Source organism: Pagrus pagrus (assembly GCF_965226575.1).
Source record: "Pagrus pagrus genome assembly, chromosome: 20".
In the NCBI taxonomy this organism is placed as follows: domain Eukaryota; kingdom Metazoa; phylum Chordata; class Actinopteri; order Spariformes; family Sparidae; genus Pagrus; species Pagrus pagrus.
Genome location: NC_140207.1, coordinates 18,720,556 through 18,747,313, shown reverse-complemented (window position 1 = coordinate 18,747,313; position 26,758 = coordinate 18,720,556). Strand labels below are relative to the sequence as shown.

Here is a 26,758-nt window from a genome sequence, read left to right as displayed (position 1 = left end):
GGTCTTGCGCAACAAAAAAATTACCTCTTTTTAGTTCTTACCTAAATATCCTTCTTCTGTCACTTTTCTTAGAATGCAACCAAATTGACACATCTCGAAAACTAAGCAGTCGTGCACACATAAATGTAAAACACAGATGAAAATAGCTTTCATTTGGTAAGGAGAATATGTACCGTGTGGCTTTTTTTGAGTAACATTGGCTTTGTACAACTTTTGGATATTTATCTGATTCATAGGGCTACAATGTGATTATAAACTGATTATCAATGTATCACATTTTTTGTTTTTTTTCTTACTAAATGATTACAGGCTACTTTTATTATAAAGCGTATTTGTATAGATCCATAACAAACAAATTTATTCACGGTCAGCCATCCTCACCATACAGTAGCCCAGCTTACAAGTTAAAGACACGTTTGTGTCTATTACTTCATCATCAGTGCGGTTCAGCTGTAAGGAACAGAAACAGCATTGACATGCATGTTGTTTATTCGTTAAGTATCATTATCCAATTCGTTGTTCTGTAAGAAATGTACATCCCAGTCTAAGGCGATTATGACATAGCGGATTGAGTTTTAAATTTAAAATTACTGATTGTTCTGCATAGAGACACAATCTTTCAAGAGTTAAGTTGAAATCATCCAAGAATCTACCCTCCCAACCCTAACCAGATGCACTGAAGAATATTTTTTTCCCCATCCCTAATTACAAGTCAGAATGGAACAAGCTCCTTCTGCATTTGTTATAATATCTGTTGGTGACTAACGGTACATCCAACTCTCTTGTACTGTGTTAAAACAGGACAGTTACTCAAATAACCAAGCTTTACCTTGCAGGTTAATTGGACCTGCATTGGGGCCTGTACTATAAGTGGAGTACCACAAAAAAAATTTCCCAAAAAAACACTTGAGTGACTTGTGGGTCAGGGGGTAAAGGGAATACTGGACAAAGGGAAAAATATGGATTTCAAATGTCAAAGCTCAAATCAACAAAAATCAACAAATATGTTAGAATAGAAATGAAATTAGAAATGAGAGCCTCTGGCCTTATGTAAGTGTGTATATGTAGGTTGATAACATGTTAATGTCAGATAGTCTCTGCTCCAGAAGGGCATCAGAATGTTTTGGTACTGAGGTGTCATCTCGATGGTGAATGATCTGACAATGTTTTCATTATGGATCCCCCTCCTCCCCTCGCTCCTGCAACTCCCATCCTCTCTCCCAAACAAGAGGCTGGAATGTTGGGTTTCCATGACGCTAATGAAGTAAAAACCTGGCAATGTGTTACTGGCAGCCTCAGAGCAGCTCCTGATCCGCGGCCTCCTTCTCATCAGGATCAGAGTCTGATCCCCCTGTAGCCTTCATTCACCAGGGCTTATTATGCCCAGGAATGTCTCTCACTCGCTCCTTCTCTCATAACCCCCACTGAAGCAGGGAAGTGGGGTGCAGGGGTAAATTTGGGACAAATCCCAAGGGAGAGTACTACCCCAAATAACACACAGCCCCCCAATCTCTATACCCACCAAAACTCCTCCCCTATCACTTCTTACAATCCTTCCACCACCAACCATCAAACATTGACAAAGACACATGCACACACACACTCCTTCTTCGCTGTGAAAAGTGAAAAGCTGCCGTTGTGATTTATTGTTCCATAAATGCTTCATGTGGCAGGCCCATGAGGCGACCAGTCCCTCTGTTTGCTAGTGGCCCCAGGGACAATAGTAAGTTTTCGGCTCTCAAACAAGACCTTGCGCAAAACTCAGTGCTGTCTCCTGGGGAAAACAGAACAACCATCTTAGCAGCTTGTTTGTTTTTTGCCAATTTTCAGATTGCCAATATTAAAAATGTAAACATCTTCTGTCATTGCAACTTTTTCCACTGATTTTCCCTTTCCAAATCTTCTCCTTGATCTAAATCACGACAATATTACCACAGAAACAAAACACACCAGTCAGATGTTCCTTTAACCAGCCCTTCCTGGTGGGAACAAGTCTTTTTCTCTTTGTGTCTCATTCAGAATGGCAGTTGAGGGGTTAAATAATCAGTCTCTGTACATTATCCCGTGTCCTGCTGGGCTGGTGGACGCAACCATAATGTCTTGCTAATTAGCCTCCATTTAGGATGGTCCAATAGGCCACACAACCGCCATTGAGGATTGAAGCCCATAGAGCTTTGCAAGGGAAGACCCTCTGTCTCGTGGGCATTCATGGTTTAGGCTCGTCCTTAATAAACCTCAAGCTTGCCCAGGCTTGATGCCTCCAGGACTTGGGATTCAGTTACTCGGTCGATGAATGGGGTGTATAGCCTCTGTGGGGATGATTTAGGCCATTGTGTGTATTTTGTCATTGAAAGGATAATGTCCATAAATGGGATCTAAACTGACCAGGACCAATTAAGGGCTCAGGGGTTGAAGCGGCTCATTGTAAACTTTGACCCTTATCAAATCATTGTGGGTTGGGATCCCCATATAAGGCTGCAGGAGATAAAGTCTTTGGGAAGACTGGGTTCTGTTGACAGTAAAGGATAAACATGGCAAAACATTTGGCTGAACGAAAATATGACATATTTTTAGCATTGCAAATCATCTTTTCTTTTGCATTAACTCCAAAAAATCTACATAATTTGGGTTTTGTTGTTAATGCAGACTTACTGTCAAGTATTTTTCTCCACTCTTTTTTCAAGAGTAAATGTTATACCACTACAAAATTACTGAGCACAGTTTTTCTCAGATACAATCATTTTCCAAGTGACATAGTAATCCATGGTACCATCAAAGAGATTGACCTTCTCTGTACCACATGTGTATTGATGTATACCGCATGTGCATAGATTGTATAGACATCTCAGTTTGACGTGTGGTTGTGCCAGAAGTGCACTGCTGGCCCTTTTCCTGCCTCGTGGGGAGTTGGGCAGATGAAACAAAAGGACGAGAGGCTTTCGTCATCAAAAACCACTAGGTCCTTGGCACTAGAAGGAGCTGCGCATGACATCTGATGAAGATGGATGAAGATGGTCGCTATGGTGAAGGATAGGACTCTCCAGGTCCTATGGTGAAGCTTTTTGGCAAGCTAGAAGCACCAGGGCATGTTGGCATGGAGTAGTTCATGTGATAGTGGGACAGTTTGCTTTGTGCTTGTCTTATGTAATCATTTTTGGGTTTTAAGCAGTCTTTTGATTTGTTTGCATGTGGATCGTGTGCAAGTGCTTGATGTTCACCTGGAATTACCTCTTAAACTCCTTGCTGTGTTATTTCCTAGAGTTATTGCACCTCACCTACTCACTCCAGATATTTTGGTTTATGTTAAGTGGCCCATTGTTGACTGGATTGCAGGGTGTGCTGATTAGCTGCAATTAAGTTGTCAGTAAAACAGCAGCATGTATGGCCATTTGGCACATTATGACTGCTGTGTCTCATTGATTGAGGGGAAAAAACATGGGCTGCCAGATTCCTGTAAGAAAGGTTGAACACGATGTACAGAAAACAAAACACACAAGTGTGGTCCACTTTTTTGGCAGTTGGTGAGTGAATTTTGTCCTGCCTATTGTGTTGTTTTTGTAGTGCTTCATACTGGATGTTTGATTATTGTTGTGATGTTGTGACCCGTTGGTCAATGTGAACTTGTCACCTGCTGGTCAGTTGGCTGGATTTCCGGGTCAGGCCTCAGCTAGCATTGTCATGGCGGCCACACAGACCCAGCATTATTAGCCCCACTGGCGGCACTATTTGTCCCACTCCAAAAAAGAGGGCTAATGAATAAAAGAAAAAATGGGAGACAGCTAAAGTCTTTCTGATCCCCCTTTCCATGAAGGGGTAATCCAGGGGTGATCGTCAGCACAAAATGTGGCTTTGACTGCCTGTATCCATTCTTTGTGTTTGTGTGTGTGTCTATGTGTCTATGTGACTGTGTGTGCATCTGTGTGTGTGTGTGTGTGTGTGTGTGTGTGTGTGTGTGTGTGTCTATATATCTGTGTTTTTTCTTTCCTTTCGCAAACTTCATTTACTAGGAAGGTGCAACGAGATCTTACAAAGAATAAACTCATTGATACACAAGACTGACTAGATCGGATGAGATGATTACAACTTGTAAAGCCGCCTACTATATACTTAGTTTAATTACAGTCTAGGACTGAGGCTTTTTTTTGTCAAAATGCCAAGTATGTATTCCTGCGTGTGTTTTTGTGTGACAGAGAAAAGAGAGATGTGTCACCATTTGCTTCACCATTTCCTTCTGAGTCATCTTTGGGATTATGTGGATTCCAATAAAAAAAGCCACCTTAGCCATAGTTCATGTACTCATTTACATTTTTCTCATTTATGACCTCATTCCTCAACCATGCCAAGAGCACATTGTCAAGGTTACTTGATAGCAAAGTGCATTTGGTCCCTTTGTACATGGTGATGACTCATCGTTAGTAAAGTTGAGTTTAGTACACAGAACCACATACCTGAGATGTTTTCTTTGGTTAAATGACTAACTAAGTGTTAACTGCAGGGAGAACACATTAGATCATGTTTATTTATTACTGGTCTGTCAGGTTAAGTGTAGGTTTGCTGAGTTGTGTTTGACTAGACAAGCCATTGATTGCTACAGTGTTGACTAGAACTGCTGTGAATGGATGGCAGTAGTCTCACATGGCTGCCATGGTCACTCTTTCAACCAACAAAGCTGGAATGTCATGCAGTAATCCTGTTTCCAATGAGGTTTCACCATTCATTTTAAAGCAGGGAGACTTTTAAATAGTTGAGCTCTAGGTCCAATCTGCTCAGGTTTTACATCACATTCATTCTTAAGCCTCTGCGGTGAAATACAGTCACATAATGAACACGTTTTTCTAGCACAATTCATAGCTTAAAATAGTGCCTGGTAAAGCCTCTACGTTGTTGATGTTATGAAGCAAAACAAACCTGACTAATTGCGTATAGACTTGTCATCATTGTAGCAGAGGAACACTGAATCAAACTGATCTCTTATCATCTTATTGGTCAAAGGTTAACAAGGATAATGGATAATGTAGTAGCTGTCACGGAGATTTCAGTGCTTGATATTCACTAGCCATTGTGAGTTCATCTACATGCAGGACAATACATTTAGTTTATTGACCACACAAAGAGAGCCCTATACTCCATAATACAGCAACAGTTTGTGTATTACAAGGTAGGCTGCACGTAACTCAAATGAAAGCATGAAGGAGTCAAAGCGTTGTGACTCAAGGAAGTTAAGAAAGCATTAACTGTCACAATAAAAGTGTAACTTTGTAACTTTCCAGAGCACCAGGACTGCCTCCATCACGCGGTCCACGAGCGCCTTGGAGAGCTGCTGCGAGTCCTGAAGGCCATTATCAGCAAACACCAGAGCCTCAACTCGGTGGACATCCTCAGTACAGCTGGAACCGTCATTGCCACGGTCAAAGGTGAGCTATGATGACCCAAGCTCCCTTAAACACATACACACACACACATAACTCAAAGCTTTCCTGTAAAACATACCAGCTACTCCTCCACTCTTCCTTTGGTCTGTTTTCTGTCTCTGCTTATCTAATCCCCCTTCTCCCTCGACAGCTTTATCTACTGGACATCCACTATTACTATGTCCTCTTTCTCGCACTGTCCTCCCAAGTTTTAAAGAACTTCCCAGGGAATGTTTCTGAGAAGTTTTCATATAGCTTCAAAGAAAGACGCTCTTCAGAAGTCACTCCAGTGCTTAGAATACACCAGCATGTGTTTCAAACCCCATACAGAGAGTAAGAAAATAATATTTTGGAGTCAAATACCTGATTCAAGAGGCGGGGAGAAGCGGGTGTCCTTTGTGCTTTGTCTGCCAGTCCAGAGGGAACTACACTGAGGAATCCTATTCAATCTTTCATTCTCTGAGATTATGATCTGGCATGCAGGTCAATTCTTAACTTGGCTGCCACACAAGAATCCCCTGAGTATACCTCTTCCCAATTTGCATTGCAAAAAGGGCCATAGAGGGGCTGCATAGCTTTTTGAAAAGCTAACCCTTAATAAGGAATGGTGACATGGTGAAGTGAACAAATGCCGAGGAGGCATATAAACTGACCAGGACCAACCCCAAGTCCACAAACATACACATGGGTGTGTGCATGTGTGTGTGCCATAAACATTACATGCCATCCTTCATGCAGCAACTTGACTTTTTGTGTGGCATTCAGACATGTTGATGCACGCATATTAGGACCTTTTCAATAAGGAAGACAGATTTGACAGCTTAATAGTTGTTCAAAAGAAGCGTTTGATTTAGGCTTCTAATGAAATGAAATGAAATTAATGAATGGAAGGATTCTTAGGTATGTAGATTCAAAATCCATCTGTTTTTCAAAGCAGTTGCTTATAAATAGCTACTGGTTTAAGGACACCAGTATTAGTGATACATTTGAACAAATGCCATTGATAATTAGCAAATAGTATTTACAGGCATAGCACTTACTGTAGCTGCAATGATGTAGTCTTTTCATATGGATGTGCAGTGATGTGTGCTGTAACGTCTTTTCTGCCACTAGGTGGCCAGAATTGTCCACTTCTTGACCCTCACATTGTGTCATGGTGATATCAGATGTACACTTTAACCCCTGTTTTCACTCCCAAATCTGAAAGCTATGAATGATACACAACATGAAGATGTTAAATCTTCTCATGCCATTATTTATTGAGGTGTGTCCAGGAGGTTATGTTTTCTTTTGACATGAATTAAAAAACAAAACGATAAGAGGTGTACAATTTGATTGTACTGATAAGAGATTACTGTATTTTTTTTCGAGAGGATTTAGTATTACATTTATACATGATTACACTTGAAGATGCACGCCAAAACTAAATCAAATTGTTGTTCATAAAGTCTTGTATGAATTTCCTCCATCCTGTGATACTCCATGTCCCATTGCATGCCAAGTTGCTACACCTTCGCATTACTTTTTATTGGAAAAAAAGTTCTTCTTAGACCTGAATTCTGCGTTGGTCTTTTTGGCTGTCGAGTGTTTCGACATTGTTGAGCTTTTCAACTGAAACAATACCATTTTTTCCCGATGATGTAACTTCCACGTTTGAACCACTGGTTGGGGCCTGAGCGAGTACTGGCATTGTATTCCAGCAAGCCTCAGGATGTCCTGTTGGGGGTAGGGGTTGGACAGAAGAGTAGGAGATGTAACTGCAAAAGGGAATTGCGTGCTTTGAATGGTGGTGGCTACAGTAGCTGGGCTGGGGTCGAAAGAGGCTCTCAGGGCCCCATGGACATTGGAACCTGTCAAAATCCTCTCTTTTTTTTGCACCCTTCCGACAGCCTTAACACTTCCTGTGCCTGAGTCTGAGAAGGAATTTTTACGTTGGATTTATTTCTCTTTGCGGGATAGAGGAACATACTTTTGGACCTCTTGGCATGTTGAAGGTATTTGGACATAAAAAATCGTGTTTTCGTCACCACTTAAAGTAGTCATTACTAATTAAGGCGGCTCATTTCTGTTAAACAGGAGGAATGCTGAAGAAAGTTTTGAGGTGGGTTATGGTAGTTTTACCATTTGTAGCAAAGTTTACCACTCTGACAACTCTTTTCAAAAGACCTTCATGTGCCTGTATTTGTTAGGTGTTGATAAGTGGGTGCTCTTCAGTTTTCATTATATGGCACATATGTGGAAGACTATTGGAGTCTTTCTTACATATTCTTACATTTAGTTTAGTTAATGTAAAATAACTAAATAAGTAAATAAGTTTGGACTCTTCCCAACTTGTCAAAATCTCTCTCTCTCTGTCTTCTGTCACAAAGACATGATTCGCAACAGAAACTTCCAAAACAAAGCCATCAGAGAAAGCTCAGTAACCAAAAGCAGTAGGTTTTCTATTTAAAATGTCTGCTCCATTTGAACTCTAGAAATCTCCATTGTTCTAAAGGAAAGGAAAGGCTGAGGAAATCATGGAGGCAGCACAGTGGTCAGTGACATCACTGATTTATTGCTTGCTTTTTGGTCTCGTTTTTTGAGCATCTCTCTTCTAGTTTATTTTCTCTCTTCTTAGTCAGGACAGGAAGTTTATTGTGAAGACTGATTACAGCTGTATTTATGCTGGTGTTTTTCCCCTATTCTGTTCTCAGTCAACACTGTGTTTAGACTCGCAGCAGGAAACTACTGCCTTCACAGATTACAGCCAAATATACACAGTTGCAGTCTTTGCTTATCTTTTCTGATTTGAGGTACCAAGTTGTTTTTGGATGCTTCTGAAGGAATTTTAAATGGCTCCACATTTGAGATTCAAAGTGAACAATTACTTAGCTCTCAGTGGGATTGAAGGAGTACAGCATGACTCAAAGAGATTTTTACTGACTCCGTCCTTGACGTCAGGCACAGGATGATGAATCATAGAGTGAGATTCATGCCTTAAACATGGCTATATCAATGGCGCCAGCGCAGGATGTCTTCAGTATGCAGGGTTTGCTACCAAAGCTTGACTCAGTCATTCTCCCTCACAATTTAACAGGGGTGAACTTTAAGGAGGTGAACGAAGAGAACAAACAGAAGCTTTTCGGAGAGATCTACACAGCTATCGACACATTGGCATTCACCTTTGGCAATGTGTAAGTATGATGTCATCGCTGTGATTCCCATGGTTCATTTCAAACTGCAGACACAATGACTCTATGTATTCTTAATCAAGTGTGGGTTATTTTCCACTGTATTTGTTCCAGTCAATTCTGGGATTATGAGAGTAAATAATCATTGTCAATAAATTAGTTTTTATAGAGCACATTTTAACAGAAACATGAAAGAACATGTAAGGTAACATACAAACAGGAATTAGAAATAATTAAACTCATAGAAAACAATAGAGAAAACATGGAAAAAGTTAAAACTTTATTTATAAAGCTTTATAATGACAAATGTAAATGAAGAAAAAACAAGAAAATAAATGTTTTCATTTCAAGATTAAAGGGGAATTCAGCCGATTCGATACATGGTGCTTTTGAAAGTTACCAAAATTACCCTGATTATGTCATCTAATCATTATTTTGAATTGGGCTCACAACTTTTTACAGTACAAACTGGTAGTGAGGTGTTTGAAAGATTACTAGAGTTGCATTATGGGAACTGTCGGGTGCCAGGTTTTTTGGAGATGGACCCATGCTAGATATTAAAAGTCAGGAGATCTCGGCCTCTGCTCTGTTGATTTTGACCACTCTTTTTTAAATCTGCCTTTTGGGAGTGCATTCTCGATCAATTTCACCCTTTCTCAACCCATTGTGTTAATTTGTCTTTTCCCTCAGAGTGTCTGACTTCCTTATGGGAGATGTAGAGAATGGATCAGTGTTGGGGCTCCCCCTGACTAAGAGAAGCAGGGTAAGAAAAGTACATTATTTATATTGTGTAGTTCAAATGGTCTAATTAATTCTGCACAATTGAGGAATGAAATTGGCACTTACCACCTTCCAGAACTGTAGTTGGCATCAAAAAATGGAAGGCTGATATAAATGTATTTATTTAGCACCCATTCGTCAACATACATTCATTTGTTCATTCAGTATCCATTAACGCCAGGATGTGGCCCACTGCCCCTTAATTGTCCCTGGCAGAGTTCAGGGGTTAAGCGAGCACTTGTGTGTTGACGCATGTTCCTGAGACAACCTCCGCAAATGATGGATTGATGTTATGTATTGTTTTCCTGCTGTATGTTTTATAACTGCTCTGAAGAGGAAGTAAGGGTCTGATAAGCTTTGTTTTAAGCAGAGCATACCGTGCCTTGAGTAGGAAATTCATCCTCTTTTTCATCCTCCGATTTCTTTCCCCCATCTGTCTGTTTTTCAGTCTTTTGAGAACCTCTCTGTGGAATCTGGAGGATCCGGTCCCGAGAAAGATGATCCGCCAGGTAAGACAGAGCTCTATAACACACAGCTACTGCACTCTGGTGCTGCTCTGTGAAAGTGTCAGGGGAATCAAATCCTGGCAAATTTGTTTGTAAATCAGTCTTAAGCCGACCTACTCTTACTGCTTTATTAGTGTGGGTTATGGCATTGTTTGTGCTGTGTCACTGCTATTGGGATATGTGTGTGGGGTTATCTAGGGTAAGAGCACAACCAGCTCTCATGTCTTGATGACCAGTCGCCTTAAGCACTTATTAATACATCCAGCAGTCGGTCTCCTGTCAGCATTACTTTGCTTCAAATGGTATTAGCTCATATCCTAGTCTCCCAAGGTCAGTGTGGGCTTTTCTCGCTGACTCACAGTCACAGATGTTGCAATTTTTACACATGGTACGTGCAGCATGTGTGTTGGATGGGGGTTGATCGCTTGCAGTCATGTATAAGCCCATCTTCTATAACCTGCCATGTGGGATTCCGGTGGTTTTCACAGGGCCGTCGCCGCCGGTTCGGCCAGAAGAGGTGGACAGGACACTGCAGCGGCAGGATAGCGGGGTGGAGTCAGCGCTGCTCTACGCCAAGGCCTGGTCCAAGTACACCAAAGAGTTGCTGGCGTGGGTGGAGAAGCGTCTCAGTATGGGTGAGTTAGGGAACAGGCTGAGGGAGGAAGCAGCTAAGTAGCACCTTTCACAGTGAAGTCAAAAAGTCAGCTATCATGCTTTAGCGTCATGGACCAGGTACTTAACTTCAGTACTCCATTACATACTAAAGTGTAGGTTTTCTTATCAGGATATCCATGAGATTTCATTTTCATTTGCCTGTCATGTACATGTTTGGTCTGAAAAAGCAACAATATCTTAAACACTGCATTTTTTGACTGCATTTAACTTTTTTTAAGATCCCCTGATCCTTGAGACATAAAAATACTTTGACTTGATTTGTGGTGTCCACAAAAACTTTGATGACCTAGCAAAACATTTTTTTCAAATTGCATCTACTCTACTCTTTCTCTCTAATTTAAAATCCAGAATCTATGAATATGTATTATATGTTGTAGATTTTATATTTATGAATTCTACAAACACTCTACAAACACAAACATCTACAAACACAAACACACACATATATATATATATAATACAGAGGAAAGGTACTTAACTAATACATTTGAAGCAGTGTTTGAAACTAAGTTTTCTCTAATAGACACGCTGTGAAATGGTAGTTGACGGTTTTACTTACTTTACATTAAATCATTTTCTTTTCATTCAGTTTGGACACCCATTTTTAGGTTTATCAAGGACAAACTTACTAAAAAACTTTTTGTATGCAATGATTTTTTCCCCCTTTTACAGTTTCAGTTTTCTCTGAAGCTTCAATTTGAAATAGGGTTATAATCCGTCTTTCGGCTTCTCCTTGGGTTGAGAATGCTCCTGGCAGCAACAGATTGCTGAAAATGTCTTTAAATTAGTACAATTCTGAATGCAGTTTTTGGCCCTTTACATTCATGTCATTTTTGCGCCAAAAATGTGGGGATTAATCAGAGGCCAATATCCTGAGAATTTTTTCTATCACCTGAGTTGTACTTAAATAGTTGGATAATAAAGTCTTATCCAGGCTCAAGGTTGAGTGCACAGTGTGGGAGCTTTTGTTCAGTTCACCGGTTAATGAATGGTTTCAGTCTAGTAATTAGTCACTTGGCCAGTCAACAAGCTGAAACAATGCTCTCACTCAGGCTGTACAGTACATGTGTTATCATGCATGCATGTTTGTTTAACACATCCCCTTTGGTTAATGCTTTATTTACTGATTCAATTTATAGATTTACCTCATGCCTCAAGGACATGTTTTATTCCGAAAATGCTAAATAATTTTGAGTAACTATTGAGATCCAACAGTTGATACAAAATGCACGCCACTGAGGAAAGTTCCTAGGCCATTACAAAGGATTGTGTATGTTATTAAATTGAAGCCAACTTTAGTGTGGTCTGTTTGCAGATATCGAATGTGCAAAGAGTTACGCCAAAATGGCAGAATCTGCCAAGACTCTTGCAAGTCAGCAGGTGAGTAGATTTTGCAGCCTATTTGAGTCACACATTACAATTTCGCTGCTGTCTTTTAGCTGTTGGGATTGACATTTAGACTTCCTCCTCTTCATTTAAGGAATTCATGCCTTTCCGTGAGACCTTCATGACTGCATTCAAAAATGACATTGAATACAGCCAGCTGGTACTTCACACTGCAGCAGTACTCCAAAGCAACAAATTCATGCAGGTAATCTAAATCAAAAGATGCATTTATCAAATGGCACTTGGTTTGTATAATGGAAACAAAAGGACTTACTGTGTGGGGTTTTTTGTGTTTCTTTTCAGCCTCTCCTGGCCAGAAAGAATGAGTTGGACAAACTAAGAAAAGAGGTCAAGGAGCAGTGGCAGAGAGAGCAAAAGAAAATGGTGAGTTGATTGACATAAAGGTTGCATTTTGTAAAGGGCCACACACAAATGCATACAGAATCTGAAGTTGTTTCACTGACCTGTGGGCTTGATCCAAGAATGCTCTTGAAATGCCTGAGCCTGGTTACACGCATGCATACAAATGCTTTGTTTTGTCATGTAGTGATGCAGCCTAGTAAGCTGTAATTCAGTTTAACCTATGACGGAAGCAGCATCATTAACTTAGCCAATAACACTTAACACTACAAGTACAAGGTTAGTCATTTGTAAATGAGTTGCTATTTTACATTCAGTTAGTTTTTCATGTTATTGTCTTAGCTCCCACACTTGTCATTAGAAAGTAAAATACTGTAAATTACATTGGCTTCCAGTATTTCTATTAAAATTGTCTTCTCATATTGATTTTAAGTAATACAGATCACTATTAACTCGAGTAGGTTATAAACTTAAAAGCTATATTTTTGTGTTGGCTTTAGTTAGCATGTTGGATTTGGGGTTGGGCTGGAAAGACAGTTGTTATAGTAGTAGTTTTCATTTGAGTAGACAGATCCACTGGAAGAAAGACAAAGAAAAATTGGCGATGGTAGAGTGTACACAGTGTTGCACCATTTATACTTCTTGTTTTTGCTCATATTGTATGTGTGGTGTTATGTTTCTTTGTTTGTGTATGAACTTGAAATACATGTGTGCATCTCCAGCACGAGGCAGACAGTGCTCTAAAGAAGGCCCGGCTGCTGCAGGCCCAGCGGCAGGAGGAGTATGAGAAGGCCAAGGTGTCCACCAGCCGCCTGGAGGAGGAGCAGATCGGAGGAGGAGGAGGTGCAGCAGCAGCCAAACAGCTAGAGAAGAGGCGCAGGCTGGAGGAGGAGGCCCTGCAGAAGGTACAGCATCTCTTCTGTTGGGCCTGTGGCTCCTTTGATGTGGTAGATTGTAGATGTGCTGAATTACATTTTTGTTTGTTAAAATTGGTTTTAGTGATTCAATTTGACCTGCTTTTTAAATTGTAGGTAACTTTATTTGGCATTTAAAAGTCCATTTCATTTAGTAACATAGTTGCTGCTTCATAAATTGCACCAAGGCATTACACACATACTCCTGTTTCGCTGTACTTTGTTGACATTTATTGGACTTTGAAAGTACAGAGAGACAGAAATGGGTAGAAATGCATAAGAATGGATACTTGGCTGGACTCTGTCTCCGTCACATAGCAGGCCCCCTCAGACCACAAACTCGATCTTTATTTGAAGTGCATTATGTCAATTAAACTATAGTTAACGGGATTAGAGTGTATATAATCTTTTAAAGTTGTTAGGGTCCTACTATCAGCTCTTGGTTTTCCTTTTTGTTACAACACATGATACAGGAATTGGTGGGATGATGGATGACAGTGTTCTGTTTGGTGAACATTCAGTCAGGCTTAAGGAAATTGTTCTCATGTAACACTAAAGATGGCAGCTCATTTGCCCTCCCATCACTTACAACTCATTCTTGTAGCACTAGTCTGAGCCGATTAGCATCAGAGTCAATTCCCTCATACAAATTAAATTAAATTGAATAATAATTGCATCATTCCTCTGTTGGCAGGCTGAGGAGGCCAGGGAGCACTGCAAAGCCTGTCAGATTGATGTTGGGGTGAAGAGACTCGATCTGGCCAACACCAAGAGTGAGATCATCACTCAGATCCGAGAGATGGTCTCCCAGTGCGACCTCACCCTCAAGGCTGTAAGTACTGACTTTTTCTGCTCTAAATGTTTATCAGACATTTAAAATTCCAACCACCTTGAATATCGGAAATAATTTTCTACCCATGATGAGGTCACTGTTATTTGCTCCTTGTTGCAGGTGACAGTCAACTGGTTCCAGCTCCAGCAGGCCCAGGTCGTATCCCTCCCCGTCAACCACCAGAGTCTGTGTGAAAATGCCAAACTGTACGAGCCAGGCCAGCGCTATATCGATTTTGTCCGGAGTCTACCCACTGATGGGCCTCGCCTGGAGTCCCACTCGTTTGATTCAGCTGTCACACAAAACACAGGGTGAGACATCAAGATACTGCTTGCTAAGTAAGACATGGGTTCAATAGCTCCTGTTATCATTGTGGGGCAAGTGATTTAAGTTAATGGATAGTATTTTTACCTAACTGACAATAATTTTGAACTTGCTACAACCATACATTATTATTGAAATATACAACTATACAACAAGTCATGGATGAGTTTTTAATTTACTTTATCCTATGTCGTACACCTTAATTTCCTAATACAGCGGGAAACTCAATACCCTAAAAGAATCCTTTAGAAACGTGTTGTAGAGGCTATTTTGCACGGATATGAATACAGGTGTGCCTTGTGATTTTGGTTTGCCCTTTGGTGTACCTTGGACATAAAGTTTGAAAACCACTGACACTGAGATCTGATGCTTATTATAGAGGAATTGTGCGTAGATTAAACGACATCTGCCCCCTTGAGCCGTGTTTCCACTGTGTGGTACGGCTCCACTTGACTTGATGCTCAATGGCATCAGGTACTTTTTACCCAGTTTCGTTTTCCACTGCAGCTTGTACCCACTCAGTGTAGGTGGGATTCTTTAGCTAATCATCATAATGACGCATGGTGTAACTGCCGTGACGTCATCTTCAAGACGAGACACACAAACAGGAACAATGGAGGAAATCCTTTCCTTTTTGAAATCTTTTCATTGGCAACCAAACAGAGGAAAAGTTGCACTTTGTCAATAGACCACAGGATTTCTGGGCTGCTTTTTTTTCCTTTAATCTGGTTTAAGTGAATAAATATTTGTGCATCGCTATTTGTGGCCTGTGTGCAGGATGTCTGTGTCACGCAGGTGACGATTCTAGTGATGAGTCTTTCTGACCAATCAGGGGTCTGCAGTGTTTTAACTCCACCTTTAAGTATCTGCTCAGCTCACTTGGAACCTGGACCAAGGTAATACAAGGTAATACAAGTTGTCAAACTTTTGACAATGGGAAGAAAAAAAGAGTGGAGTTGAGTGGAGCCAAGTTGTACCATGCTGTGGAAATGCAGCCTTAGTCATTTCCTTGATTCAAATCTGAGAAAGTAAACACAAACATTGATAACTGATTTTTTTTCGTAAGTGGTGGTTCTCAGAGTGATTCACAGTCCGAAACAAAGTTAGTTTAATTTCAGTATCTGTATTGGTTAATTTAAAAAAAGTGTCACTTTCTCCACATAGTGTTGGCAATTATACAGTTATTTAAATGTCAACTGCTTATAGCTTGCATCACAGGATTCAGTGGAAAGATTAGTATTTATAAATAGTAAACAATGGTTGTAAATCCAGTGAAATGAATTGGTTTGTGGTCCTGTAGACCTCAATGATGAGAGGTAGAGTGATTGAGTGAGCAAGCTTGTTTTGGAAAGCGTAAAACAATTGGGCTGGCCAGGGCTTCCTGCGGAAATGACTGTGGTCACGGGAAAGAGGAGCTGGGGCGGTGGGCTTACCATCAATATCACTAAACCTCTGTGAAAGTTTTCAGTAGCTTTCAAAGTATACACACATTGCTTCTGACAAACATGAAAAACATTGTGGTCAGTGGGCAAATTAAGTACCAAGTTCTTGTGAGGATTCAAAAAAGTTAGTTTTCCTTTAGAGAATTTGTTGACACAGGTTTGTCATCTCTCTCTCTCACACACACACTCACACAAAGATGGAAATAAGAGAATGCTTTGTTCTTCCTTAGTTTTCTCCCGCTGCCCCCTGCCCCCCAACTCTGATCCCTCTGATCAAAAGAATTCAACTTGGGAGAGAGGAAATGAAACTTTGACACACACACACACACACACACGCACGCACACACACACACACGCGCGCACTCACATGGATGGTCTTCAAAAGGTTAAAAATAGACTGCTGACCTACATTCTGTATATTGTGAGATACAGTAGGACTTGGACTTTAAATAACAATGAAAGACTGATGATTGGCTAATGTACTAACCATGCAAAGAGTGAGTTAATCATCGTTAAACTCTTAACCAACAGCTGTCTTTGATAGTAAGGTGAGGCTGATCTCATGATATCATAATTATTCAGGGATCATTTCAGCACTGATGGAATTACAAAATATAATTGGCAATTTGAAAATGAGACATAGGAATGACATGCAGATCTACTTTAACATTGTCTGAAAAGAGGAATGTTAAGTTAGACATGAATCCTAGACTGTGTTATTGCTGGTCTTAAATTTGAATACTGTGAAATTTCAGTATAATTTTCGCTGTTGGACAGGAAGAAAATGGATTGAACGAAATTACGTTTTTTTGCTCTTCTTGAGATTTCTTCTTTGTCCTGTTAAAGGTTAATATTAGGGCTAACGATTATTTTCATAGTTGATTAATCTGCCGATTGTTTTTCATGATTAATCGAATAATTGATTAGTCTTTAAAATTAAATAATTTTGTCTTTAATGATGTCATAAATGAGTTTAAGAAGCAGAAATTAACAAATGTTTGACATTATTGCCTGAAACATGACTTAAACGACTGATTATCAATCAATGTTCTTTCTATCAACTAATTGATTAATTGACTAATTGTTGCAGCTCTAGTTGTTTTCATGTGAATTTTTAATCCATATCCCTTTTTAGTACCGATGGGTAAAGGGTGTTGTATGTTGTATTGATTGAAGCCCTCTGACACAAATTTGTTATTACTGGCTATTTAAATAAAAATTGACTTTACCTGACCTTAATACTTACTATTATAGGATTAGCAATATTCCACCTCAAAAGATAGTGAATAAAGACACAAAATATTTGACATCATGAGTCCAAAGATTATGGTATCTGTGTTTCAGCCTTCAAAAATGCATGTTGCTTAAACCTGGGTAACTTCGAGTCACTGTTAGTCTAATATCAACAATACAATAATTTTCTTTCTATTATTGCCCTCCATAGGATGCCTTTCAACAAGCGCTCGCTCAGTGGCAGCCACTCATCCCACAGTAACCTATCACAGGCATCCGTGACCTCTGACCTCCTCGGTGCAGATGACGTGGACAGTCCCATCAGTGCCCAACACGCCAAGATCGCAGAGAGGCGATCCAACAGTAGCACTGACATCCAAGGTACACAGGTTGAGTCAGATGGCAAAAGCTAGTTTCTACTGGTGCTATATTGCACTGTCTTACAGGGCAAATTTCATCCAACCTCCAACGTTTAGATGGTAAAAAGGTTTATCTCTGATGAGCCTCCTTTTTGGTTGTTGCTTTATAACAAACATGTCCAAATAATATGAAAGGTAAAGGGAACAGAAGATTTAAACTGTAACCACTTTCCTTGTGTTGTTATCTTTATCTTTCATTTTGTTTTATTCACCTGTGCAAGTTGGATTCACCCGTATCCTTGAGTGCAGTAATGAGCTCACAACTTTAAGGCCCATTTAAATGTAAAATAGCAGTGGTAAGCTCCATAGGCAAACAAGACTGAAGTTTAGTAATGGCAAATTGTCCATTACACTCTGCAGGTTGATTGAATGTTAAGGTTGTGCGTTTTTTATAATTTGTTTTGATCCAGCACTTCGGATTCAGGCCCCATTTCGTCCGTGGGCCTCAGCCAGCCAGGGTGGAGGAATGTGCAGCGACTCGGAAAGTGCCGGAGGGAGCAGTGAGTCCCGGTCCATGGACTCACCCACTGCAAGCCCAGGTAGGGCCATTTACGCAGCCAGCTTCATTACCTAAGGCTTACCTCAAACTGTGACTACCGCAGTTTACTCAATTTTGTTCAGCTTTAAATTTAATTTTGTTTTTTTGGGGTAATAAAGTATTTTTTAATGAGTAAAACTGGGTAAAAAACATTATGAAATAAGAAATAAACCAAAACATGTGGAATGTATTCCTGTCAATTAATATGCTAAGGATTTATTAGGTTTTTTGACCTGGAGGGTTCCTTATCAGTTGAGTAAGAGCTATTTAAATGTCCTCAACACATTACTGGCTTTAACCATCTGTGCATGTTGTAATAGGTATGTGTGCTACTAAATGGCTCATTAACAGGGCATTTATCTAACAACTTTAATATTTACCTGTAATCTTCTACTTAAATACTTACATGCTTTGACATCTGAGCTATCAGGGAAATAAAACCCATTTACTTTCTGTCCAGCTTTGATGTTTACCCCCTAGAAAGCCTAATCATCTTGTTTTCCGTAGTGACACCTAGCTCTAAATATCAGGTTTATCAGTCGCATGTCATTGATAAAGAAAGCAAACATTGCACATGATAGACAGGTGGGACATTCCTCAGCACTGTCTGTCTTAAGTGCCCCTGGGGCAAACATGTTTTTTTATGAACTCGATATTTACCCAACTTTATTGCAGTGTTTTGTCAAAATCAAGTGGCTTAGCAACCACTGACAGTGGTGGCTCTGTGTTGAGCATTATGCAACTCTGTAAGTCTACAAACCACACAAACACATCAAATAGTAGTTTCTGGTGCAGGTTGGATCTTGTCAGTGTTTCCTCTGTTGCTGTGTTACATGTGTGTCACAGTGTAATGTCCTATCGTGTCCTGTAATGTAATGTGTTGGGCCTCCTCCAATTGTTTGTAGTAAAGATTTCCATTCAAATTAGTGTCAGTTTGTGTAGATTAAGATCTTTTGATATGTGTTCTCCTTATCAGGTGGGCTTTTACAGCCGACTCTTAACAACAGGTCATTCATAGCAAGTCACCCAGAATTTGTTTTCCCAGTTCATGTCATGATTTTCTCAAGAAATAATACAAAAACTTTAAAAACTAAAGTCATCAGACTCCAAATACTTATTTAGTTATGGATTTTTGTAGTTTGGTCCCCAAAGCTAAATTTGAATATCATTATTTTATAACTTTTACAATTCTTTGTATCTGTATTCTAAGCCTCACCTAATACTTATTTTTCACCAGAAACCCTATTTCAGTAGTTGTTGCAGAGTGTTTACAGTAATCAAATCAGTAACAAATCATTTTTACCTGAATGGAGAATCTTTCATTTCAAAAATGTATTAAACTAAACATTTTTTTTACTTTCTTGCAGCCAGATTTTGATTATGTGTAGTATTAATATAGTTCTATAGTTGTTGTTTTTTAAATGGCTTATTCTTTGCACTTTCCACTAGCTGCAATATAACATTCAGTGGTTTTATTTCATAAGCAGATATTTGTAGATACCCAGGTAAGTACCTGTGACCCCCTGCCCACCAACCGTCCATCTAGCCCCCAGAGTTTAAGCATTGTAGGAGTTTATTCCTAATGAGCCTCCTTATTGGGCTCATGAGAAAATCCACAACATTCATGAAATGCCTATTGAACAGCATTAATCAGTCAATGAAGGTGTAAATCACCAACAATCCCCCACTGGGAATTTAATTAACGACGACAGTCAATGGCACAGGTGGACCACTCCTTAAAGAGAGTTCTCTCACTCCAGGGCTCAGTACTTCCCACTACTGTACTTACTTGAGATCTACCACTGGAGATTTGAGCAGAATTGACCTGATGTCACTGTGGAGATGTGGACTAACTGGTGTGTGATGTTTTACTGTTCAGGAGACTTTAAAAGAAGATTACCCAGGACCCCTTCCACTGGCACCATGTCATCTGCTGATGACCTGGATGAGAGAGAGCCTCCATCTCCCTCTGATAATGGTGAGTCCCTCATGTTCTGCATGTATTTTGTGTGTTTTTTAGACCGTAAGGTATTATTTTACTATGCTACATTTTATCTGTTAATATGTTTAATCTGTTGTTCTTTTTGTATGAGAATTGCCCTTTTTCTCAGTGGGATTTAAAAGTGTCCCTACATTATACAGAAGAAGAAAAAATAATGGCTTCTGTTTCTTCTTTCTCGTCCTCCACTCTAAAGGTTTAAGTGAGATGATAATCGAAACAGCCAGCTCACCAGGTCCGTTTAGAAACACCCAGATGTCCAAGGCTGCCCAAACCCACAAGCTGAGGAAGCTCAGAGCTCCATCCAAATGTAGGGAGTGCGACAGCCTGGTTGTGTTCCATGGAGCAGAGTGTGAGGAGGTAACCTTGGTTTCTTTTCTTTTTATTTTGTTTTAGAACAAATGAAACAAAACACGATCCAAACATGATCCTCTATTTGGACCTTAAATGTTAAATGTAGTGAGTCCACAGCATTCAGAGTATTACAAGTTCAAGATGAACATTGCCAAAGTTTCACAATGGCCTCTTTATCACTCATGGTGAGCAAAAATCAAACAAAAACAAAAGGGAGAGACCACCTCTCCCCTCATCAAAACCTTTGACTAAAGGGAAAAGTTGAAACTGGCTACAGGCTCTCCTCAGAGACCAAGTCCACCAACTGGTCTCAGTCGGGGAACGGGCAGTGGAAACTGAAGACCTTTTGTTCATCTTCCGAGCAGTCGCCTCCATCACCCCTGCACCCCCCACTGTTTATTTTTGATCCAATTTCTTTCCATATTTATTAGATACACTGACGATACACAAAAAAATAACAAAGAATTTGTTAGGTTATGTAATGCTGGTAGAGACATTGACAAGAGAAGAATGACACCAACTCTGCAGTGTATTGGAAACATTCCATGTTTTTGGTTCAACGGGTTACAAGAATGAAGCAATTCAAAAGCAAGCAACTTTTAGGCTGTAAATAGCTCGAACCAGCAGGAGTTGAGGGTTTGACTGGCTTCAGTGGAAGATATGTAGCAAGAAGTACATCTATTGGTCAGGGTCAATTTAACTAAAGAGTTTAAATTGGATTAATCGCCCCATGTTTTTCTTTACACTAGTTGCAGTTACAATCCAGAGAGCCAGTGAGTGTGTGTATGTAGTATTGTTCTGATTGGTTATGTGTAATCACTGAACTTAAGCTTTATCCTGGTGTTATCTTCACTGCTGCTACTGTAATGATCAAAAGTTCATCTGTTAGTTCCATCTCATTTTTATGATCTCTGCTTTTCAGCAGTGTCTTAAACTGTCACTTTCATAACTGAGATACATGTCATCATGTTTGCAGTGTTCGTTAGCCTGCCATAAGAAGTGTCTGGAAACCCTGGCCATCCAGTGCGGCCATAAGAAACTCCAGGGGAGGCTCCACCTCTTCGGCATTGACTTCACGCAGGCAGCTAAGAACAGCCAGGACGGCATCCCCTTCATCATACAGAAGTGTACATCAGAAATCGAGAACAGAGCACTCAACATCAAGGTATTTTAAGCCAAATATGAGTATTTGTAGCCAGATCAATAGAGAGTTTGATTTGGATAATTACTGTAAAAAATATTACCATAAGATGATTGGTACTATAGATTGCCTCTGTTCCACACCAGCTGTATTGTTTATGATGATGTTGGTCACAATTAAGATCGTGTTGCCTCTGGTTCAAAAGGGGATGTAGCTGCATCCAACATTTTCTCATTGGCTTCACTAAAGAGGGTCCACTGCTGTGATTCAAAATTTAACTTCCAACTATATCCTGTTAATATTCTGCAGCTGTTGTTAGACAGTTTTGCCATGGTGATCCTGAAAATTGCATCTAATTTTCCACTGTTGAATGCATTTTGTTTTTGTGCTGTGAAGGGGATCTACCGCGTGAATGGTGCCAAGTCTCGAGTTGAGAAGTTGTGCCAGGCGTTTGAGAATGGCAAGCACCTGGTGGAGCTCTCTGAGCTTTATCCCCACGACATTAGCAACGTACTCAAACTCTACCTGAGACAGGTGAGCTGCTTTTGAAACCTTATGATTCCTAAAATATACTGTAGGTATTTTAAAATTACTGCGGGGGGTATCCAACTCAGGACAAAGCCAATGCAGTGGTATTTGTCTTTGTTTGTTTTGTGGTCCATAACTCCCACCTCTCATCTCGTAATCTCATTTCTATTTTTGTACCATTTGTCTATTTACTTACACATTTCTGATGTTTCTGTTTATACTTCACTTCCTTGTTTCATTTATTTTTCTGGTTCTTTATTTCCTTCATACTTTCCTCTGCAGCTTCCAGAGCCGCTCATCCTGTTCCGCTACTACAATGATTTTATCGGATTGGCCAAAGAAAGTCAGAGTATCATTGTGGAGGAACTGGAGGCATTGCGGCTCAGTCCCACCTCAGTGGCCCCAGCCCAGGTCAGTGTGGAGCTCAACCGGGTTCTCTTCAAGATCAAGGACCTGCTGAAGCAACTGCCACCAGCTCATTACAGGACACTACAGTTCCTCATAGAACATCTGCACCGGTATGGCAGCTTCAGTCAAACACATTTCTGCTCAGTTATTAATTGATCATTGGCTTTGAACAGGTCAGTTTTTTTTTTTCGATTTATGACCAAGAATCCTTCCTCTCTCCAGGGTGACAGAGCAATCAGAGGAGAATAAGATGACAGCCAGCAACCTCGGTATCATCTTTGGTCCAACACTGATCAAACCAAGGCAGGCGGATGCCGAAGTTTCCCTTTCCTCTCTGGTGGATTACCCCTATCAGGCACTCATTGTTGAGCTCCTGATCAGGCACTACGAGATGGTCTTTGACACCCCACTCAGTCCACTGAGTGGCACCTCACCTACCGAGATCGATGCCCAACCCCGCCCTGACACCCGCCTCACCCACCAGGAGAAGGAGCAGCAGCTGAGCAGGCACTCAAAGTCATTGGGAGACATTAAGGAGGTAATTAGACATTTGTTTGTATTTTATTGGCACGGTATGTAGCAAGATTTTACATCAGTGTTACATACAGCACATTTGTCCATTTGTCATTTAATATTAAATGGTAGATTGATCCTGATTCCTGTCTGTCTTGTCATTACAGCAGAGCTCTAAGGTGTATAAGAGGCATTCCTCCATAATTCCTTCTTCCCACTTATTGGCTGAGGTTCAGGAAAGCATGCCAAGCCTTGACGGAAGTGACTTTGAACCTGGTCAGTATTGTTATCAAGCTAGGTAACCAAAAGAAGCCAATTCTGTTAGTCCATTATTCCAGAAGTTCTTTTTTTCTGGCAGCTGGATATTGTCTTTCATTGCTACAGTTTCTGAAGTCCACATAATTTTACTTGATATGCTAATAATTGTTAATCTCTCTTTACAAAGCTGATGAAGTGGATTCAGAGACCTTCAATGGGGTTTTGTCATCAAGCGTCGATGAGGTCCGTAAACCTGGCGAGAGAGGCCTCAGTCGTTCTCAGCATATCACTGTCACCAGGGTCCAGCTTCGACACCCTCGCAGCAAACTCTCCTCCAGGCCAGTCAGCATGCCGGCTGAACAAATGTTCAACCGGGGCCAGGTCGACGAGAATAACACGCGGAACAGCACTGACCAAGATGACCGGAGAAGCGGTAGCTGCGACCAGCCCATTGAAGAGGTGGACGAAACTGAGAATACAAAGTTGCGAGCGGGCACACATTACCGGAGTACATTTATTGACACACAGACATTACGCAGAACTTGGGACAAACAGTACAAGCATGAAGTTGCTTCTAGAACTGTAAGAATTGTGGCCAGTTTGCCCACAGACAGTACAGCAGTGGATGCCAGCAATGTATCTCCGTCTGTGTCCTCATCATCCTTCTCCCTTGGGACTACTGGGAGCTCTATTAGCACCATCTACCCCAACAGACCTTATACTGTCGCAGTGCGACCCAGCAGGACTTTAAGAAGGGAGGACAATGTAACCAGGTTCAACCCTGTTGCAACAGCTTTCAGGGCTCCCAGAACTCTCCAGCCTCCCCCAGGGACCTTCTACAAGCCCCCGTCAGGGAGCAAAACAAAAGCGCTGCAGAACTGTGCATTAGCTAACAGTGCTGAGGAGGAAGATGAGGAGGAGGAGGATGATGAGGATGAGGATGAGGAGGAAGAGGAGTTGGGGATTGAGATAGAGGTGTCTGTAGATGAGCCTCTTGAGGAAGGCATTGAGGCCGAGCAGGCAGCCATGTCTCCCAGCTCTAGCCCTGAGGAACTGGGCCCAAACCAGGCCAAACCAGTGTACCAGAGACTGAGACCCAGACGCCTCCAAGAGGTAGAACATCGAGAAGCTCATTTTGTGTGATTATCTGAGCATCCCGGACTATCAGATCTTCAAAAACAGTGCTCGGATGCTAACAATGTGTGCCATATTCTATTGGAAAAAGAATAAGAAACACCCGTAAAGACGATTTCCAGATGTACTATGATTGTGGGCACTGTGAGGGCAATTAAATGTACCTTTTGGTCCTCAGAAGACAAACAAGATGCACTTAAAATGCTGTATATTTTTTAACAAGATTCACCAATATTTCATTTACCAATCACTCAGTACACTCTGGCCCTTCGTCAGAATATTTATGATTCTTTTTGAAACTGTGCAATTCCATTTTTTTTGAACAATTTTGTACAAAGTTCTTACAGGCTCACTATCTATATATGTTTATATACCAAAAAACGGTTTGAATTGTTACAATAGTGCATGTAGCCACATTTTTGAAAAAAGTTTGGTGCACTTATCTGACATCAATACTCTTCCACAAATCTTTTCTGAGTCATGTTAACTGTCAGAATGTTTTAAATTGTTACATTTAGGTTATAACTAATAATTTTGATAACTTGTGTATAAAGCAATATTATGACCTTTGTTACATGCTGTACTGGGTATCTGTATAGGCATTTGGTAATGTTTTAAAGCACCAGTTGCAAAGGGTATACATTCACTTGTTTTTATACTGTTGAACTTGTATGTTGTCAACTTAAACTGATCTGAAAAAAGCTTTTAGAAGTACCCCTGGATTGTATAATGGCATTATCTTTCTTATTTTAAGATAACATTTACATTTCTTATTAGCCAAAGCTGTTCTTCTTTTCACAACTGAAGTACTTTCATCAATAACCTAAACCTTACAGGTTCTTTGTAAGTAATCGGAAGTGCATCATTTATTTAAATGGTATCTGTTTTTTATGGCAATGTACAAGGTTGACAGAATGTTGAAAAGTTCAGTGTAAAAAAAACAGGTACATGAAAACAAAAACCCTTTTGTAACTTATTAAAATATATCTGACAACTTCCATGATGGTTTGTTTTTTCTTCTTCAGATCTTTAAAAATGTATATAACATAGAAGTATTCCCATGATTACTTGAAGTTAATCAATGTTATTGTTGAGCAAACAAACGGAATGTATAGAGATGCAATTTTATGTTAAGTTGTCATTATAATAAGCATATTTATCTTTTACCAGTTGTAGGAGTATAACTGAGAGAGGATTATACAGTACAACGTAGGGCAGGTGGTTGGGTCATGTAGGGCTCCACAAATGGATGAGAGTGTTAGCAGACCTCCAGCACTGAGAAAGGAGATTAAATCAATCTGCTTAACTATTCACAAGGTCTGGATTCGAGCTGTGTTAGCAACCCCAAGGCACACTCGGTAGAATATGTGGTGTTATGCTTTACTTATTGGATAACAATCTGCAGAACGGGTGTTCTTCCGAGGTAAGTGATATATCCTGCTAGACTATAACCACTTTGAAATGTAGTCAATACAATTTGTGATGCAGTAGCCATAAAATTGCACAATAGTTGTAACTTACCTAGATTAAAGTGGATATTGTTACAAGCACGGGGAATGTGCAATAATTAGTGTTATTAGGCAGATAGAATAACAATGAGTAGTACCGAGAGAATCTTTATAGACTGTTTAAAGGTCTATGCCCGTTATGCTGACCATGTGAAGTGTCTTGAGCTCATTAACCTCATTACAGAGCTATTGCTAGCCTTCACATATAGCGCTCACTGGATGAACGGATGGACACCTCTATGATGTACACAGGAGTTCATCCATACATTTAAACTTTCCAAATTACCTTTTAAAGTCATATTTTTGTAAAGCATGTGGTAACTTTATCTAGCTTAACAAGAGTATTGTGGACTGGTTGAATACAGGTTTGTTGGCTGGTGCCAGCCCCCCCGGGGGTGAAAAGGAAGAGCGATGGGGGCAGGAAGACAGGTCAGACTCCTGCTGTGGAAGAACTGGACAGTCCGCAGGAGGCAGAGGGTAAAATCCTCTCATCCATCAATTACACACTGCATTTATTGCCATGAGGGTTGGAGTTGGCTAAAACACTTTCAGGTGTCATTCTTTGCAGGGGATACCAGCTCCTTTAATGAAAACGATCAACTGCAATGTGAAAGCCCTATAATGAACTACAGGAACACGCTTCATATTTTTTGTTGAGTTAACTAATCCTCTTTAAAGCAACATTATGTAAGAATTTATTTATTTATTTATTTTTCCAATTTGGCATCCCTACAGCGTTGAATTGCAAATTCAGTACACCACTGCTGTAAATATGGACACTTGCATTCATTATGATGACATTACTTATGATCAAAAAACTAGAGAGTCGACAGCTTTGTTAACGCAGCCACACATAAAGCAAGTGTAACAAAACAAGACTACAATACAGTAACTCTTAATTTACTTCTACCTCTTGCTCGGTCAC

General features: G+C 40.3%; 2 protein-coding genes across 5 annotated transcripts in view; both read left to right on the top strand.

Moving 5' to 3' along the window:
- Positions 1 to 25,323, top strand: part of arhgap29a (Rho GTPase activating protein 29a) — a 37,328-nt gene extending 12,005 nt beyond the window's left edge. Inside the window, exons 1-22 of one of the 4 annotated variants that reach the window (XM_084340877.1) lie at positions 7,353 to 7,405; positions 7,488 to 7,512; positions 8,488 to 8,584; positions 9,272 to 9,344; positions 9,810 to 9,870; positions 10,356 to 10,502; positions 11,858 to 11,922; positions 12,023 to 12,133; positions 12,232 to 12,312; positions 13,011 to 13,193; positions 13,897 to 14,034; positions 14,155 to 14,345; positions 17,245 to 17,414; positions 17,863 to 17,991; positions 19,870 to 19,968; positions 20,186 to 20,349; positions 21,320 to 21,508; positions 21,881 to 22,018; positions 22,295 to 22,530; positions 22,643 to 22,958; positions 23,101 to 23,209; positions 23,379 to 25,323. In XM_084340877.1, the coding sequence (XP_084197003.1) occupies positions 9,288 to 9,344; positions 9,810 to 9,870; positions 10,356 to 10,502; positions 11,858 to 11,922; positions 12,023 to 12,133; positions 12,232 to 12,312; positions 13,011 to 13,193; positions 13,897 to 14,034; positions 14,155 to 14,345; positions 17,245 to 17,414; positions 17,863 to 17,991; positions 19,870 to 19,968; positions 20,186 to 20,349; positions 21,320 to 21,508; positions 21,881 to 22,018; positions 22,295 to 22,530; positions 22,643 to 22,958; positions 23,101 to 23,209; positions 23,379 to 24,334 (3,540 nt within the window). In that variant the 5' untranslated portion in view covers positions 7,353 to 7,405; positions 7,488 to 7,512; positions 8,488 to 8,584; positions 9,272 to 9,287 and the 3' untranslated portion in view covers positions 24,335 to 25,323. Of the gene's footprint in view, positions 1 to 5,270; positions 5,415 to 7,210; positions 7,406 to 7,438; positions 7,513 to 8,487; positions 8,585 to 9,271; positions 9,345 to 9,809; positions 9,871 to 10,355; positions 10,503 to 11,857; positions 11,923 to 12,022; positions 12,134 to 12,231; positions 12,313 to 13,010; positions 13,194 to 13,896; positions 14,035 to 14,154; positions 14,346 to 17,244; positions 17,415 to 17,862; positions 17,992 to 19,869; positions 19,969 to 20,185; positions 20,350 to 21,319; positions 21,509 to 21,880; positions 22,019 to 22,294; positions 22,531 to 22,642; positions 22,959 to 23,100; positions 23,210 to 23,378 lie in introns of those variants that run through there. The other 3 variants (XM_084340875.1, XM_084340878.1, XM_084340876.1) reach the window with 3 other exon arrangements.
- Positions 25,324 to 26,244: 921 nt separating this feature from the next.
- The window catches only part of abca4a (ATP-binding cassette, sub-family A (ABC1), member 4a), a gene marked incomplete at its 5' end in the record, with an annotated part of 37,763 nt that continues 37,249 nt past the window's right edge, over positions 26,245 to 26,758 (top strand). Inside the window, one exon of the mRNA XM_084340485.1 lies at positions 26,245 to 26,310. Within this exon, the coding sequence (XP_084196611.1) occupies positions 26,245 to 26,310 (66 nt within the window). The remainder of the gene's footprint in view (positions 26,311 to 26,758) is intronic.